Source organism: Paramormyrops kingsleyae, chromosome 1 (assembly GCF_048594095.1).
Source record: "Paramormyrops kingsleyae isolate MSU_618 chromosome 1, PKINGS_0.4, whole genome shotgun sequence".
Lineage (NCBI taxonomy): Eukaryota > Metazoa > Chordata > Actinopteri > Osteoglossiformes > Mormyridae > Paramormyrops > Paramormyrops kingsleyae.
In genome coordinates this window covers 3,960,810-3,978,476 of record NC_132797.1, presented here as the reverse complement: position 1 = coordinate 3,978,476, position 17,667 = coordinate 3,960,810, and the positions used below count along the sequence as shown (strand labels likewise).

The 17,667-nt window shown below is 47.9% G+C and overlaps 1 protein-coding gene across 7 annotated transcripts in view; it reads left to right on the top strand.

Moving 5' to 3' along the window:
• LOC111833253 (UPF0606 protein KIAA1549) overlaps window positions 1–17,667 on the top strand; it is a 48,521-nt gene that overhangs the window by 14,870 nt on the left and 15,984 nt on the right. For 3 of the 7 annotated variants that reach the window (XM_072718161.1, XM_072718111.1, XM_072718139.1), the window contains exons 2-12: window positions 991–2,916; window positions 3,193–3,281; window positions 4,339–4,507; window positions 9,470–9,600; window positions 10,125–10,305; window positions 10,436–10,495; window positions 10,594–10,739; window positions 11,881–12,058; window positions 13,344–13,525; window positions 14,714–14,971; window positions 15,938–16,143. In XM_072718161.1, coding sequence (XP_072574262.1) covers window positions 991–2,916; window positions 3,193–3,281; window positions 4,339–4,507; window positions 9,470–9,600; window positions 10,125–10,305; window positions 10,436–10,495; window positions 10,594–10,739; window positions 11,881–12,058; window positions 13,344–13,525; window positions 14,714–14,971; window positions 15,938–16,143 — 3,526 coding nt within the window. The remainder of the gene's footprint in view (window positions 1–990; window positions 2,917–3,192; window positions 3,282–4,338; window positions 4,508–9,469; window positions 9,601–10,124; window positions 10,306–10,435; window positions 10,496–10,593; window positions 10,740–11,880; window positions 12,059–13,343; window positions 13,526–14,713; window positions 14,972–15,937; window positions 16,144–17,667) is intronic. The other 4 variants (XM_072718252.1, XM_072718214.1, XM_072718241.1 and 1 more) reach the window with 2 other exon arrangements.

Sequence of the window (17,667 nt, the reverse complement as noted above, 5' to 3'; positions counted from 1 at the left end):
GTGGATAATTGCGACAGTTATTCCGTGACTCCAGGTATATGGTAGGGACTCCAGGTATATGGTAGGGACTCCAGGTATATGGTAGGGACTCCAGGAAGCAAAATAGACAGTGGGTCGACACTTAAGGAGCAGATCTGACCCAGTGAGGTTCCTCCTACACGTACACTGTGCCTCTGACCATAGTGCCTTGGAACATGTTAATGTGATTATGGGATGGCCGGTGACATAATGTTTGTCTTTTGGCAGTGTTTGAATTTTTTTTTTTTATCTGGCGTTGGCGTTTTTCCTGCATTTTTCTCATTTTCTCGCCTCTCGACAATCATAAAATAAATGATGCGTTTTTTTTCACAGAGATTAATCATAATATGTAAAGGATGATGTCTCAGAAACAAGCATGAATGTAAGCAGTGCTTTAGAGAGCAGTCTCAAAATTGCTGCCTGGAACTGGTATTTCCTTCGCTGTACTTTTTTATAGATCATATGTGTCATGGGATCAGAATTACACCACAGAGCACACCATCTATATCAGAGAGTGTTACCTTGCACCAATCACAACTTCAGGGCTGATAGGCTGTGTAGAATATAGAACAGAGCTTGGTCTTGTTTTGTTTCCTCTCTGTGCTGCGCTTTCGGTTTATTAGACGCGGAGGTGTGTGCAGCTTTCATTGGACGCCTGTCTCTATATGTTAACATCATTCGGCCAGATGCCTCCCCGACAGTGTGTATGACGGGGGAATCTGCGCTGGAGAAACTATGGACGGCAGCATGAGAAGGTGGAGTCACCGCCTTCTGGTGCCTTGGAGGGATTCATTAAAATGTCACTGCACAGATTACCATGAGTCTGTGATTTCGTATTCCTTCTCGACCCCCTGAAATGAACACAAACAGGGCATTACACTGAGCTTTATGATGGGTTGTTTCTCCGGTTTTTGCATGGCATAATTTGGATGGTACATTGTGGAGTTAATGACGACTTTTCCTTTGTTCCAGGTGGACCTTTGTTAGCTTCTGACAAGTCAACGATTTTCCCAGAGGCCCCTAGAAGTCCAGCTTCATCCACTGGTTTATCGCCACCGCACAGTGAAGCCTCAGGCCCCCCGACTCGCTCTCAAAGGCTAACAAGGTCATTGCTAGGTCCCAGACGGCCTGAAGCTGCTGGGACAAATGGCGATGTTATTGCTGACTTAACCCCAAGTGGAATAGGGCTAGTGGGTCCTGACCCTGTCACTCGTGACCCCTGGTCCTCCTTTGACACATCTAAAAATCCAGAAGACTCTCTAAACCCTTTATCCCCAAAGAACCAGAACCACACTTCAGGGCAAGTCAGTCGAGAAAGTCCTCAGGACTCCGCTGGCGCTGTCCTGCTGCCCTCTGGTAGTCTGTCTAGCCCTGACAGTGACCCAGACAGTTCTCCATCAAAGCCCGGTTTTCCCACAGAGGTAGGAGACGCTGGTCTTCCAAGAGAACTTTCTAGCAGTCTGCATATCATTAAAGACCCTGTCGACGTCAACACAGCCCAGGGTATCCACCAACTCCTGCAACCTCCTGGGAATCTGGAGCCAAGCTATGTGCCTTTCATCAGACCTCACACCATGCCGGACAGGCCCGAGGGGACACTGGTTCTTCCATCGGAGGACATCTTACCAACCAGCACCATGGAAGACTACTGGGGATCTGGCGACTACCTGGAAACAGTGTCCTTCCTAGGCTCTGAGGATGACTTTGCAATGGTCACCAGTCTGCCCACTGACATACAGGACATGGAAGACTTCAACACTGAGGTTTACGACACCTCCTTCCCTACCAGGGTGGTGCCATCGCTGTCCTCTCTACACGTCTTTAGTTCTGCCAGTTTCACCCCAGCTTATACCACTGATTTGCACACTGAGCCTGTGCCAGTCCACCCCTCACATGGTCAGCCTACACCTTCACAAAACAATTTATCTGACGATGGCCTGGACTTGGACTGGGCTGAAATTTTCACAATCGAACCCACAGAAATTCTTCTCCCAGACATGAACAGTCTGGAGTATTATACCACTTTGCTGGCCAAGGAGAACAGTTCATTAGGACACAGAAACAACCTGACCTCTAAGCACGTTCCTCGTGAGTCCATCAAAACAACACACCTTGCACCCACCAGTACCATTTTAACAGCCTCCAGAAGCATTGAGATGGTTTCACCCGATAACAGCTCCTGGCCCGAGGAATCTTCTACGGACATGTCGTCTGGTTTGGGACCTGCGAACGCATCGTCATCTGATTCTACAAACCTTATTAGTCCAGAGCTGGTAAATGCGTCACAGCCTTTGCTAGAGTCTTCAGTGATGATCACTCCCTCCATGACACTGCCCATCTTCCTGCGGGGAGACTCCGTCACTTCCAGCGCTCATGCCAGTGTGGCCCCCACCTCCATCATCAGCTCACCATTAGCTCCTCTTCAGCCCACTGCTACCCAGCTTCCAAGTGGAGATATCTTCCTCTCAACCTCAGAAGTTCTGTTGGTCGTCCCCTCAGCCTCTGAAGAGCAGATGCTGTCAGTTATTACCACCCCAGAAATAACCCCATCCACCCCATCCCCGACCAGCGTGCCCCCCACCGGGGATCCCATAACTGATGAGGGCAGCGCCAAGGAAGCCATAACAATAATGTCCGAGGCCCCCCTCACAGCTGGCGCCAACTCCAGTCTGATAGGGGTCACTGATGGCCACTTGACGACTATCAGCAGCGCGGCTCCTCGCTCCACCACTGTGGCCCCCACCACCATCTCCAGCCTCACACCAGGTAATACCACCCCAAGGCCGGCCACTCCAAGGGGGCCCTTGATGACGACCGCCTCCCGGACCCCTCAATCCACCACGTCTCGACAGTATCTCTGTAACGTCACAAAACCGGACATGTATTTGGTCCGAGTTGGTAAGACATTCCTTTTCATTTTTCATGTCATCTAGCCTTTATTTACCACTTTATTAGTGTTCTGCTAAAAAAAAATTGAAAAACATCACTAATAAGGTAATATGATGTTGGTATTTTTAAAAATGTTTTATTTGTGTGCTACTCATTACTTACTGGTTCATAGGAGGACCAGGTTTTGTGCGTAGGTATTGTGTCCCTGAAAGGCCTGAGCTGGTTTTACACGCACTCCGTTGGTGTGTCGTGTGGCTTGGTGTAACACTGCTATGAATCCTGCAGGTCTGCCCACAGGATCTACCATCGCATACGCCAAATCCCATATCCGAGAGATCCTGAAGAGCGAATTCAACCGCTCTGTCGAGTTGCAGGTACGGTATAGCAACACGTTATCCCCGTTAAAATAAAATTTTGCTGAAAGCCCTGATAAGAGGTTGGGAATGTGGCACAAGCATCACGTGACACTGTCATGTGACCTTGTTGAAGGCAGTGCTCCTCTAGTACCAAGTACACTTACAGTAAAGAGTACCGAACAGTGATTATGAGCATAATGTCTCATTAGCATTAGCAGCATCGCTGGCTTCTGAATAATGGGGAGGCCTTTGGCCTTGTGTACATGCCGTCACCATCTGTTCATCTGAGGACACCAAGAGGCTGTCTGTGCTCAGTGTTCAGAAAGCCTCGATATGGGGCTGGGCTAGGGGCATTCTGGGTGGAGCTCAGAGTATTTGCAGCCTCTCGGATTCGGGAAATTAAAATTTTTTGGACGGGTGACTAATATCCCTGCTGGGTCTGGGTTATTTTCAAATGTCACGCACCTGAATCGCCTCCCACTGAACGTGTGATTGCTGGCCGCCTGTCTGTGCCAACAGAGCTGATGTCATTGTTTAGGGGTTGTAGTTCATAGCAGAATGTTCTGGAGGTTTTTAAGTATTTCCAGTGCGACCCCGGTCTGCTTGAATGGGCTGGCCCCTTGTTGGCTTGCCATTTAATCAGATGATCAGGGAGGGTGCCTCATGCTATCCATACTGACCTTGTTCCTATGACCTCCAGACCCTTATGTTCCCTGTGAGCCTCATAAACAAAGCCCTTTATTGTACTTTATTGTACTTGTGTTCTTGTGTGCCCGTTTTACGTCATCTTCTATTGTCAAAGACCAGTTCCAATACTAAGAACAGAAGTATGGAGGAAAAATCCCTGAATGTCATTCTTGCCCCGCCCTAAATATCAAGGAGGCATCAGTTGCATCCTCGTCAAATGAGACCAATCTCATGATTCATCGCACTCTGAGTTTGTTCTTGGAAGGCAAGTTAGCAAGACCGGTCTTGCCAAGACCACAAGTACAATCTTTGCATTTTTGGTACTGAGAAACACCCAAGGTGTTCTGTGGGAAGTTCACGTCACATGGGGTTGTGCTCTTTCTTTGAGGTGGTGAAAGCCCCGCCAGACTTCGTCTTCCGTACGGTGTCCGGTCCAGTGGTGTACACTGCAGTGGCGGTCATCAACGCGCTCCGCCGCATGGCCCACAGCTCTGCTGCGATCCTCACCGTGTCACCGGTCTATAACGTCCCCGACTCCTACTTCCAGGTGCACTCAGGTAGGTGTGCTGTGCTGAACCTTGGGGAGCCGGGATATACAGTATGAGCACATGGCATGTGGTCCTTCAATAGAAGAAGAATGTTGTGACTTTTCTTCATCTGGTCTCTGTCTCTGAGGGTCTTTTGCTGGATCATATTGCTGTAATCTGTGTTGAGGCTCATTGAACACGTTGCTTTAATCTACGTTGAGGCACATTAACCATATTGCTGTATTCTGTGTCGAGGCACATTGACCTTGATTCTGTAATCTGTGTCGAGGCACATTGACCTTGATGCTGTAATCTGTGTCGAGGCACATTGGCCTTGATGCTGTAATCTGTGTCGAGGCACATTGACCTTGATGCTGTAATCTGTGTCGAGGCACATTGACCTTGATGCTGTAATCTGTGTTGAGGCACATTGACCTTGCTGTAATCTGTGTCGAGGCACATTGACCTTGATGCTGTAATCTGTGTCGAGGCACATTGAACTTGATGCTGTAATCTGTGTCGAGGCACATTGACCTTGATGCTGTAATCTGTGTCGAGGCACATTGACCTTGATGCTGTAATCTGTGTCGAGGCACATTGACCTTGATGCTGTAATCTGTGTCGAGGCACATTGACCTTGATGCTGTAATCTGTGTCGAGGCACATTGACCTTGATGCTGTAATCTGTGTCGAGGCACATTGACCTTGATGCTGTAATCTGTGTCGAGGCACATTGACCTTGATGCTGTAATCTGTGTCGAGGCACATTGACCTTGATGCTGTAATCTGTGTCGAGGCACATTGACCTTGATGCTGTAATCTGTGTTGAGGCACATTGACCTTGATGCTGTAATCTGTGTTGAGGCACATTGACCTTGATGCTGTAATCTGTGTTGAGGCACATTGACCTTGATGCTGTAATCTGTGTTGAGGCACATTGACCTTGCTGTAATCTGTGTTGAGTCACATTGACTACATTACCAGGGCTGTTGAGGTGAAGGATTTAGGGTGTGGCACAACAGCACAATATACAGTATTATTGGTTTTTTTTTTTGCAAATAACTTAATTTATCCCGATTTTAATGCTGTATAAATAAGCCTTATTGTTAGGCTATATATGTGGCTTTTAAATACACACATTCTAGGACCCACCCACAGTCCCAGGAGTTGGTCATGAACGTTAAAAAATCATTCAAATTGTTTTTTTGTTATTTAAAAAAGTCAAAAAATGATTAAATTATAAACACGTAAGTTTGTGTCCTTTTTAAGTTGTTTTCCGATCATAATGGCATTAAAATAAATATAAATATTATTTAAACTATAAATGTAAACATGTTATTTAACCATGGATGCCACTGGAATTGTGCACTTCTTGTTTGTTTACAAGCACCCACTGCTCATAGCATGCTGACAAGGGTCCAATGATTGATGTCCGTCACAATCCTTTATTCAAAAAAACATGCTAAATCGGGCAAACAAAAACAAACAACCCATATACTTGGTGCCAGTGACATCATCCTTGTTTACCAGTGGATTTCAACACGTAAACTTCATATGCACGCGATTCACAGCTTTCGCTGTCGTGCATTTTAACCTGTATATGCTAATTTGTACTTCATTTATGGTATAAAGGTTAAAATGCATGGTAATTTCTTGTCTAGCAGTGCAGCTGCACATGAAGTACGTACGGATTTGTGCTGTCGCAACAATCGATTGCCACGCATAACGCTTTTCTTGCGTACCACTTTTTTGCATCCCTGTGAACAGACAACACTTATAGTGGTTTTGCCTGTTTTGGCAGTCCGTCGTTCAAAGCAGTGCTTGTGCATTTTCTCTTCAGGTGCTCATGCATAGCACTAGTGCCGCTGTGGTGTGCCATTGAAACTTTGCACAGTGTACAAATTACCTTTTTATTTTGTGATAATTTTAGCTACTCCCATCATTATGTAGTAATATTGAAGGAAAACATTTAAACAACTGAAACGTTTTAAAAATCAAGAGGTAATTTCAGTAAAATAATTTTTAAAAACGATGCGTTGATTTAAAATATTGATGTCTACATCAATGACTGCGTCGACAATTCGCGGCAGTCCTAATACCATATATCGCAAGATGTTTTTTTGATTATTGCTGTATATTTTGCTTGGTAACAACAAGCTAGTGTAACTGGCATAATTTTAATAATTATTACCGTGCTAAATCAGGATATTATCGTGTGGAGCCACAGCGCAGGACTTTGTGGCAACTCCAGTCTGTAACTGGAACTGAGAAGGACGGCTGTGAGCGCTCTGAGGGCAGATAAGGAGGCGTTTGTTAGAGGAATCTGTGATCAAGTGACACACCATCTAGTGAATCGAAGCATTTCGTACGTCTGAATCTGTTCCTCTGAGAGCGCAGATGATGGAACGGTCCTTACGGATGACACTGCGATTGTGACCCGCTGGGCTGGCTACTTTGAGCAGCTGCTTAAAGCTGATCCTCTAGCTATGATGTTGGATGTCTCTGGGTCCAGAGTTCTTGAGGTTTATCCTCCGATCAGCTATGAACCACCCAGACTCACTGAGATTGGGTGGTGAATCAGCTGGGGGCAGGGAAGGCCGCAGGGATCTGTGGCATCCGGGGTGAACTTCCCCAGGCTGGAGGTAAGGCTGTCCTTCTGGCGTTACAGACAGTCTTTGCTTCCATTTGGGAGACAGGTGTCATCCCAACTGACTGGAAAATGGGACTTGTCTGGGATTGTGAGTGTCCTGGATAAAGACAAAGATCCAGGCCTTTAATGACTTCTTAGGCACAGCTATCAGTAGTGAGTCGGTCTGCGGGGAGAAAGTCAATCTCGTCGAGAGATTCACTTACCTTGGCAGTGACATTCATGTCTCTGGTGACTCTTCCTATGAAGTCAGCTGACGGATTGGGAGAGAATGGGGGGGTCATGAGGTCGCTGGAAAGGGGTGTGTGGCTCCCGATATCTTTGCAAGAGGACGAAGGTCCAAGTCATTAGAGTCCTGGTGCTTCCTGTCTTGCTGTATAGCTTTGAGACATGGACGCTATCCAGTGAGCTGAGACTAAGACTGGACTCCTTCAGTACTGTGTCTCTTTGGAGAGTCCTTGGGTACCACTGGTTTGACTTTGTGTCGAATGAGGGGTTGCTAGAGTCCCGAATGAGGTACATTACCTGCATTGCGTGGGAGCATCAGTTACGGCACTACGGCCATGTGGCGTGTTTCCCTGAGGGTGATCCGCCTCACAGGATCCTCATTGCTGAGGACTGGAACGAATGGACCAGGCCAAGGGGACACCCAGGTAACACCTGGCTGCGGCAGATGGATGGCATTTCCGGAGTGGGACTTGTGCACTGAAGTGTAAAACAAGAAGAAAAAAGAAAAAAACCTAAACATAGCGACTGTGGAGAGTGCTTGCCGTCCCTGTGGTTGTCTTGTCAATATCCTGGTATTGCAGTATTGCACATTAGCTGTGTGGCTGTAATCTGTGATGAGACACATTAACTATGTTGCTGTAATCTGTGATGAGGCACATTAGCTGTGTGGCTGTAATCTGTGAGGTACATTAGCTGTGTGGCTGTAATCTTTGTGTTGAGGTACATTAGCTATGTTCCTGTAATCTGTGCTGAGACACATTAGGGTGTTGATGTAATCTGTGTTGAGGCACTTTACCTATGTTGCTCTAATCTTTGTGTTGAGGTACATTAGCTATGTTGCTGTAATCTGTTGAGGCACATTAGCATGTTGTAATCTGTGTTGAGGTACATTAGCTATATCTCTGTAATATGTGTTGAGGCACATTGACCTCCTTGCTGTAATCGTTGTTGAGGCACATTGACCTCCTCAGGGTTCCCCCTGGAGTTTGAATTCAATTCTTCACTTTTCTTTGTATTTTTGCTTCTACTAATCAAATTCTTCACTTTTTTTCAGCATCCGTTTTTTTTAGTCACTCTCGCTGCTTCTTAATAAATTAATCATTAAACTCACTGAATTGTGAATACTATGTAAAAATTTGCGTGCTGGCGTGCTGAAAACATGATGTATAGTACGCATTTCGGAAATAATGTTCTAATTACTATATATATATAAGGTAAGCTAATACTTTCCCGGTGTTTCATAGTTCCCTTGAGAGGGACATTCTAAAATGCTTAATGTGAAAACGCATAATGTGGTTTAATGTACCAAAATAGCGACCAATAATCACCAAATTTCGCACACACACATCTGGTCATAAACACTTTCACTTGACAAAAAATCAAAACCGAAATACAAGGAATATGGACTTTATTTTACGTTAAGCGTTTTCCCCTCCATTGACGCCCATTATAAGGAAAAGGCTTAATGTAACTTAAAGTACCAAGACAGCCACCAAAAATCACCAAATTTCTCACGCATATATCTGGTCATAAACACTTTCACCTGACAAAAAATCTAAACTGAAATGCAAGGAATATGGACTTTATTTTACATTAAGCCTCTTCCTTATAATGGGCGTCAATGGAGGGGAAAACGCTTAACGTAGTATAAAGTCCTTATTCTTAGCATTTCGGTTTAGATTTCCTATGGGTGCTACGGTTGAAAATTGGGGAAAAATGAAATTTGACTTTTCAAAAATTCAAAATTCGTCATTTGAAAATTGAATTCGCCAGAGTGACGATTTGATGCCGTTATTCTTCGTCACCATGGGTTCCGTTTTCGTCAATGACGAGAGTGACGAGTGGCAGCGGGAACCCTGCCTCCTTGCTGTAATCGTTGTTGAGGCACATTGACCTCCTTGCTGTAATCGTTGTTGAGGCACATTGACCTTCTTGCTGTAATCGTTGTTGAGGCACATTGACCTCCTTGTTGTAACCTGTCTTGAGGCACATTGACTTTGTTGCTGTAATATGAGTAGAAGTACATTGACCATGTTCCTCCTCTTCATCGACTGCGGTCCTGCCTTTTCCTCTCATGGCGCCACACACCAACTGCACTCTTGTGTTTGTTTCTGCAGTGCTACAATTCGTGCCCAGTCATGTGGACGTGCGCATCTGCAGCTTCAGCGAGCGCGTTGAGCGAGGCCTCGCCTTGGCCTACGCGGAAGCTCGCCGGCGCTCACTAGAGTCGACCAACTTCACCGTGGAGGTGAGAACCCTCAGGGCCCCCTTGCCCTTCTCTGATTGGCTGCTGGATAGAGCTGCCTACCACACTTCATTAATTGCTACCCAATCAGGCTACAGTGCAAACTGTACAAGCTCAATAGTGCTATTTTAAGGCTTCATAGGTAAATGTGCTGTTCCAGGGCTACAGAATGACTGCTTGATCCGGTTTAATTTTCTCCCACTGATTTGCTGACTCGACTGCATGTGCCCGTTCACACAGTGGTTCCTCACTGTGCGCAACCTTGGTGGAGTCAGCTCATTTTGAGGGGGCAGGTTTGCCCCATAAATTACAGTGGCAGAGTGGAGATAAATCAAGCTTTTAACGCTTCCAGAACTTCAGGAGAAAGTCCTGCGTCAGGCAGCCGTGGGCCTAGTCAGCTTGTAATGTATCCTTAGCAAAACGGCTACACGGTGTCGTTCACATCCACAGTAGGGATTGGGAAATGTGCTTGGTTAAGGGACAGTCTGCCAGCGTGAGACCGATTAACCATGGGCTTTGTCGCACAGATCGTGAACATCACCACGGACTCACCGAAGAGCGTGCAAAAGGCGCCGGTGGATATCACGTTCGCCATACGTGATGCCAGGGGCTATGTGAGGGGGGCGGAGGTCAGCAGCCACCTGCGGCTCCTCAGTATGGTGGAGTTCAGCTTCTACCTGAGCTTCCCAGTGTTACAGATCGCCGAGCGTAAGTCTGCAAGCCGTTCCTCTCTGTTATCCATTCATCTCAAGAGAGATACAAGCTGATGGTGTTTAGCCGGAGAATGTTTTTTTAGAGGTAGTGAGCCGGCTGATGCTTTGCCCCTTTTCTTTACCAGCTTTTCACTACCCGGAGCTGAATATGACCCACTTGCTGCGATCCTCCTGGGTCAAGTCAGGTAGGCTGAAGCGATCAAGCTTGGGTCTGAACTGGTCACATTGTTCTTTGATTCTTGGTTGAAGATTTTGATTACATTTCTGCTGCTCTCCCCTACAGTTCTGCTGGGCGTTCTGGACCAACGGGTGAACGAGCGCACCTTCCAGGCCAAGATAGAACGGCGCCTGGCCCAGCTGCTGGGGGAAGTACTGGGGTCTGCCAGGCGCTGGAAGAGAGCCACCAGTGTGGGCAACAACAGCTTACAGGTGATTCACCCTGGCACACACACAGCCTGTTTGCAGTGCTAAATGCTTATATGGTAGGATGACAAGGCACTAATAAGATAAAACGCTAGTATACTAGCAGGATAAAATACTAGAATGCTAATATGATAAAACGGTTGCACGCTAATATGATCAAAATATAGGATGCTAATATGAAAAAATGCTAGTATGCTAATATGATCAAATGACAGAATGCTAATTTGATAAAACGCTAGTACCTTAGGATGATCAAATGCTAGCATGCTAATGTGATAAAATGGTTGTATGCTATCATGGAGTGTTGTTAGCCTAATTTAGCATAACTGCTAATATAAGGCTGCAGTTTCAGACCCGGATAAACATAATCCTCTCAGCCTTCCTGCCCAGGGAAGCTGTAAATGAACACATTCATAACCGTCTCAAAAGCCTTTCACTGCATTGAGATTCAGGGCCCGATTGGGTCTCTAAGTGACCCCACTCCCCCACCCCCCGGCACCTGTTCTCCCCTTGACATCATCTGGGCATCTCCATAGCAACTGCAGGCCATTCATCTCGGTCACCAAGCCACTCAGTAAGCCGGCTCTACTTTTTCCCGCTTTGCAATACGGATCCATTATTAATAGCTGTCCGCTAGACTGAGGATTTTAAAAAAATAAATAAATAGTATATATGTTTTTTGAAAATAGTATCTTGCTCTAGATGTAGAAAGGTGGGATTTTATCGGTGCCCACGGTGGCCCATGGGGTCAGCCGGCCCTCCTCCCTGGGCAGAAGCTGCCGAAGTGATAAACATCACTGTGTCCAAACCGCGGTCATGCCGCTCTCCCTCTCATCTTACGATGAATTATTCAGCACACGCTGAGCATCCTACACAAAGGAAGTCGCGAGGGATACTACTTTCCTTTATTGTGTCTGCATTCCTAATGAATGTAATCGTGCTTGCAGCTAATGAACCCTCATGATCGCAGCAGGACGCTATTAAACATGGTTATTAAACATGCGTGTCATGGTTATGGTGCACGTGTCTGTGAACGTATGCGACGATTACGGCGCATGTGAGCGGCTCTGCTGGGTGCGTGGCCGCCCAGATGTGCTGGGGGTTGTCCACTGCTGGAGTCACTGTCTCTACCCCCCCCCCCTCCCAGATTGTGCGGGCGTCCCGGCTGGAGGGCCAGGACAACCCCTTGGAGGTGGTGTACTTCGTGGAGGGTCCCGGGGGGGAAAGGGTTCCTGCCGCCACCAGCTGCAGCCTGCTGAACCGGCTGGATGTGCAGCGGGCCGCCATCGTGCTGGGCTATCGCTTGCAGGCTCCACTAGCCAGGCGTGAGTTTCAGGGGGGGGGGTGGGGGGGGGTCCTCTGCCTTGGCGCTTCGTCTGTTTTTTTTTGTCTAGAAGTGCTTTGTTTTACACTACATTTATATTTATTTATTTTTACATTTACATTCACATTTTATCTAAACACCTATTTTTTGTATTTTTTTTCAATTTACACGGTTTATATTTTTATTCTTTAACCTTTTTTTTATTAAATTTTTATATTCTACTTATTTATATTCTGTTTTCTGTTTATATTCTGTTTATTTTATATTGTACTCGTTTTATTATTTTCTGTATTTGTAACCCTTTTTCATTCGTTCACTGACAAGGATCCTCTCCCAATTTCATTGTACTGTGTGCAGTGACAATAAAGGCATTCCTTTACATGAGTGCGCGAGTGCAGTCAGGCCAAGCTCCCAGTGAAGTCCCAGGCACAAGTGCAGTCAGGCCGAGCTCCCAGTGAAGTCCCAGGCACGAGTGCAGTCAGGCCGAGCTCCCAGTGAACTCCCAGGCGCGAGTGCAGTCAGGCCGAGCTCCCAGTGAAGTCCCAGGCCTGAGTGCAGCCAGGCCGAGCTCCCAGTGAAGTCCCAGGCGCGAGTGCAGTCAGGCCGAGCTCCCAGTGAAGTCCCAGGCCTGAGTGCAGCCAGGCCGAGCTCCCAGTGAAGTCCCAGGCGCGAGTGCAGTCAGGCCGAGCTCCCAGTGAAGTCCCAGGCCTGAGTGCAGCCAGGCCGAGCTGCCAGTGAAGTCCCAGGCGCGAGTGCAGCCAGGCCGAGCTCCCAGTGAAGTCCCAGGCCTGAGTGCAGTCAGGCCGAGCTCCCAGTGAAGTCCCAGGCGCGAGTGCAGCCAGGCCGAGCTCCCAGTGAAGTCCCAGGCGCGAGTGCAGTCAGGCCGAGCTCCCAATGAAGTCCCAGGCCTGAGTGCAGCCAGGCCGAGCTCCCAGTGAAGTCCCAGGAGCGAGTACAGTCAGGCCGAACTCCCAGTGAAGTCCCAGGCGCGAGTGCAGTCAGGCCGAGCTCTCAGTGAAGTCCCAGGCGTGAGTGCAGTCAGACCAAGCTCCCAGTGAAGTCCCAGGCGCGAGTGCAGCCAGGCCGAGCTCCCAGTGAAGTCCCAGGCGCGAGTGCAGCCAGGCCGAGCTCCCAGTGAAGTCCCAGGCCTGAGTGCAGCCAGGCCGAGCTCCCAGTGAAGTCCCAGGCCTGAGTGCAGCCAGGCCGAGCTCCCAGTGAAGTTAAGTGGCAGTGCATTATGGGAAGCCAAAAGATGACTCGATATTTCCTGGACTTTCTGGGCCCAGCTGTGGAGAAGGTGGCTGCCCCTCCCTCGGAGACCCAGAACAGCAATATGTGGATCATCGTGGGTGTGGTGGTGCCCGTGCTGCTGGTGGTGCTGATCATCGCCATCCTCTACTGGAAGCTGTGCCGTTCGGACAAGCTGGAGTTTCAGCCAGACGCCATGAGCATCCAGCAGCGGCAGAAGGTGAGTGATCCTTCCTCCGTCTGTCGCCGGCTGCCTGCCAGTGACCACTGACTTTATCGATACCTTTTGGTCGTCTGTGTAAATACAGTATTATCTTTTAACTTTGAGTGATCCCCGGTTACCCTTTGTTCTTATAGCTTTGTCTCTTGTTCCAGCTTTTCAGGAAGTGTGAGTAATGTGTCTCCTTCCTGTATTAATTGGGGGGGGGGGGGGGCAGCGATAAACCTTATGGGTCTGTCAGCCCCCTTGGTGTCTCTAGCCTTCTTATTCTCACACTACCTTGGTCCCACGTTTGGCTTGTATCGTTCCCATTTTTTCCCACTTTTATTCAATAACTGATCAGCACACGCCCTCCACACCCCAGAAGTGTGAGAAGTGTCCCTGCCTTTGTGGCACAGCTCCTCCTGTTGCTATGGCATCGGGTGGGTGGAGCTATCAGCCATTGGTCCAGGCCTCCAGGCGAAGCTGATCACAGGGGTTGTGAGCATCGTCGTGATTGGTTGGCAGGGGCTGATGTGCTTCACAACTGTGAGCATGCTCAATAGAGCTCTCAGTACTGTATTTCCTGGACTTTCGGTGTTTACAGAACGGTCTTAAGACTCACAGTGGGAGTGGTGAGATCATGCAGACCGTATTTTGGGTTTTAGCCATGAACTGCCGCCTAGCCTGTTGTTCGGGCTTTTGGGAAATGCTAGATCAAGGCCCTTCCTCAGCCCCTGTTCTGTACAGCATCTCTGCGAGGGTTATAGAGTCTAAGACCTAGTGATCCCAGCTAAATAGTCTCACGTTTGTCTCCATCAGTCGCAAACGATGGGGGAATCAGTGTTGCCGGTCTCATGCAAAAAGAGTGTTGAAAGCAATTGCGAGGAAGAGCAGGAGGTTTAGGAGGCGGAGGAAGAGGAATGGGAGAAGGAGGTCAAATGTAGCGGTGATGTGTCTGGTTAGGCCTCCCATGGTCTTGTGTTAAAATCCTCAGACTGCTGCAAATTTGCATCACCTGAGCTGGTAAGAATGAGTTGCCAAGAGACTAAGCAAATCCATGTTTAATAAGTAGTAATGACTTGATTGGTCCCTGGTCCTACTTGTTAATGAGGGATTTCTCAAGGTTACTAGTTGACAGTGAACTCGCTCAGCCCTCCGGTCCAATTGGGGTCCATCACGCCGGCTCCTCTCTCCATGTTCATTAAGTCCCACCCACCACAGAGAGAGTCAAGGCACCCAGGGAACGGCAAGGGCGGCGGGGAAGAGGAGGTGCAGACGGAGGCAGGTGACGGAGCGAAGACAATGGAGAAGAGGCGGAGTGTGACAGAGAGGAGAGGAAAACTGAAGGACTTGAAGAGAGATGGAAGGAGCAAAACTGAGAGAGGCAGCAAGCTGAAGAAGTGGACGGATGATGAAGAAAAGTGGATGGATGTAGAGAGAGCTGAAGCAGAGAGAGGCATGGAGGTACAGCATGGACCCGGTAGCTAGTAGATAACCCAACCGAAACTGTTCGGTATCCCTCCTTAGCCTACCCAGTCGGACCCTTTTGGAGCTCTTTCATAGCGTTACATGAAACGCATTTCAGAAGTTTGATTCCTCGGTCTTATACAAAGCCATCCCTTAGGTGTTCGGCCGTTCCTCGGCTAGTAGTGACCTCCGCAATGCTCGTAAGCTGTGTCGACTCCCCCTCAAATCCGTCCACGGGAATGTGATTACCTCCGCTGACTGTCAGGGGAAGTAAAAAATGAGCATAAGGAATTAAGTGTGAGAAAACCTCCTGCCGGTCCTGGGAGTTTTGGGCGCCTCCATGTCTCCGTGGCTCATTTGCATTCAGCTGAAGGAGCGGCACAGCGCCGCCCTAAAGGCCTGCTGGATTGACGGGCTCCAACAGAGAGGCCTTTCACAAGCTCCTTCCTCTTTATATTCACACGCGTCCTGGTCAGGGCTCCACGAGACTGGAGGTTTTTGTTTCTTTTATACCTCCATTATGATGATAAATATCGGCAGAGTGAGTGAAATGTCCTCTGTTCCTCCTCGGTACAATTACGGAACGCCCTGCATCGCCCTTCATGTACTGCTCCTCATCCTACAAAGAGACATTTATTTTTGTTAAACTACAGAATGGTCAGTCAAGGGCGATAAAACCTTATGAAGCGTTATAAGGACATATGAATGTTCACACGTCCCCCTGCATCACATGGGCTACTGGGTTTCAGTGAATAGTGGTGTTCTCTCTGCTGCTGCCTGCTGTTCCAGTGCACTGGAGGGTCTGTCTAGATATTTCCCAGTCTGTAGGGAATGGTGATGCAGCCCAGGCTTCCCTTCCTGTAGAGATCTTGCCTAATCCACCCAGCCCCCAGCCCTCGCTGCTCTGCTTGACGGAAGCTCTGCTGTGATAACAAGTTCTATTCCCCCAAACCTCTCCTCCAGCTTCAGGCTCCCAGCGTCAAAGGGTTCGACTTTGCCAAGCTGCACCTGGGCCAGCACAGCAAGGACGACATTGTGGTGATCCAGGAGCCCGGCCCGCCGCCCGCGCCCGTCAAGGAGATGACGCCCTCCGAGAACGGGGAGGTGCCCACCCCCAAGTCAAAGGCGTCCTCCACAAAGGCGTCCCGCGGCACCCGCCGCAGGGGGAGGTGCGTGAGCCCGCAGCCCCGGTCTAGGCACTGTCACGCCTCGCTGGACGGCCGTAGAGATTAGCCTCGCAGGCCTCATACAAAAGTTTGTTTTCTCTGGTCTTTTAGTTTGGAAGCGACCCGTCACGCAGGGTCGTAACCCTCGTCACTGACAGCTGTTTTTATAGCTGCGTCTGCCCGAAAGACGACATGTAAGGCCGTTCATTGTGTTCCCAGCTGAAGCAGAGCCAACCCTGATCATTAAATAAACACAAACCTGCTATTTGGATGTACTGCTCAACTCATCAGTTCTGCTGGTCGTTCATGTTGCCACAGGGCGCATCCAAAATGGGATACTTATAGTACATACTGAATTTCATCAGAAGTCTGCTGCTAGGCCGTCAGTGTGGTGCATACTTTGTGTATACATGAGAACAGTATGCAAGCACTCAGACATGCTGCGGTCACCATATTGCTGGATGTTCACCAGTAACGTAGCTTGACCCCCCACGAAAGTTAAAAACTGGCAAAAACAATTAACAAAAGCACATACATATTTGAGACAACTTATGTAACTGGGTATTGTTTTCTACTTAAAATCTGTACAGAGACATGCACTCATCTCGACAAAAATTTATGAGCAAGTGACCATCTTCGCCGACCCTGTGGTCTTGTGGTGTAGCGTAGCACGCATCAGCTGTAAACTGCAGAATTTAGCAGAATGTAGTCCGGGTACCGTTCACCTACTGTCTCTTCCAGGCTGAACATTTGGACATTCGGACTCACTCCATTTACTATATTTTTCCTACTGCAAAGAAAGCGAGTATCCACTTTCAGACGCACCTAGTTGTAGTACGGATGTTACAACACAGTCTTAATTACGGTGTCCTCCATAGGGAATTTGTTACTCTAGGGTTTGTTACTCTACGATATATCATTTCGGCATCGTCATCGTGACGTACGTATGTGCAATAGTCACATCGCAGGACAAGCGATGTAAAGTAACGCAAATTAAATTAAGCGGTGTGGACAGCACTTTTGGTGTTTTTGCTAAACTGACAAATGTCACACTGTTCTTATTCTTAAAGAATCAACAAAAGTCTAATATAATTTAGGTCAATTTAAAGGTTTTTGAATACAGAGCCGACACGCAGCTTTCCACGAGCAGCTAACAAACATATCGATCACAGAACGAACCACCAATCACAAACATTCTTAATCAACTTGCTCCCTCTAGTCGTCATTTCACTACAGCGTAAAAATGAGTGAGGAACAGGATCAAAACACTGAAAAAATGAAGATTTTGTTGCAAAAAGAAATGCGACGTCGTCTGTGTGGAATTATTTCGGCTACAGAAAGCATGACGTCGACCAAAAACAGGTCATTTGTCGACAGTGCCGTGCAGTTGTTGCCACAACACGTGGAAACACAACTAATTTGTTTGGTCATTTAAATCGCCACAGCAAAATCTGATTGCCGTCCAAAGCAAAAACACCATTTCAGATGCCTTTGCCAGTGTTACGCCATATGAGAAAGGTTCCAAAC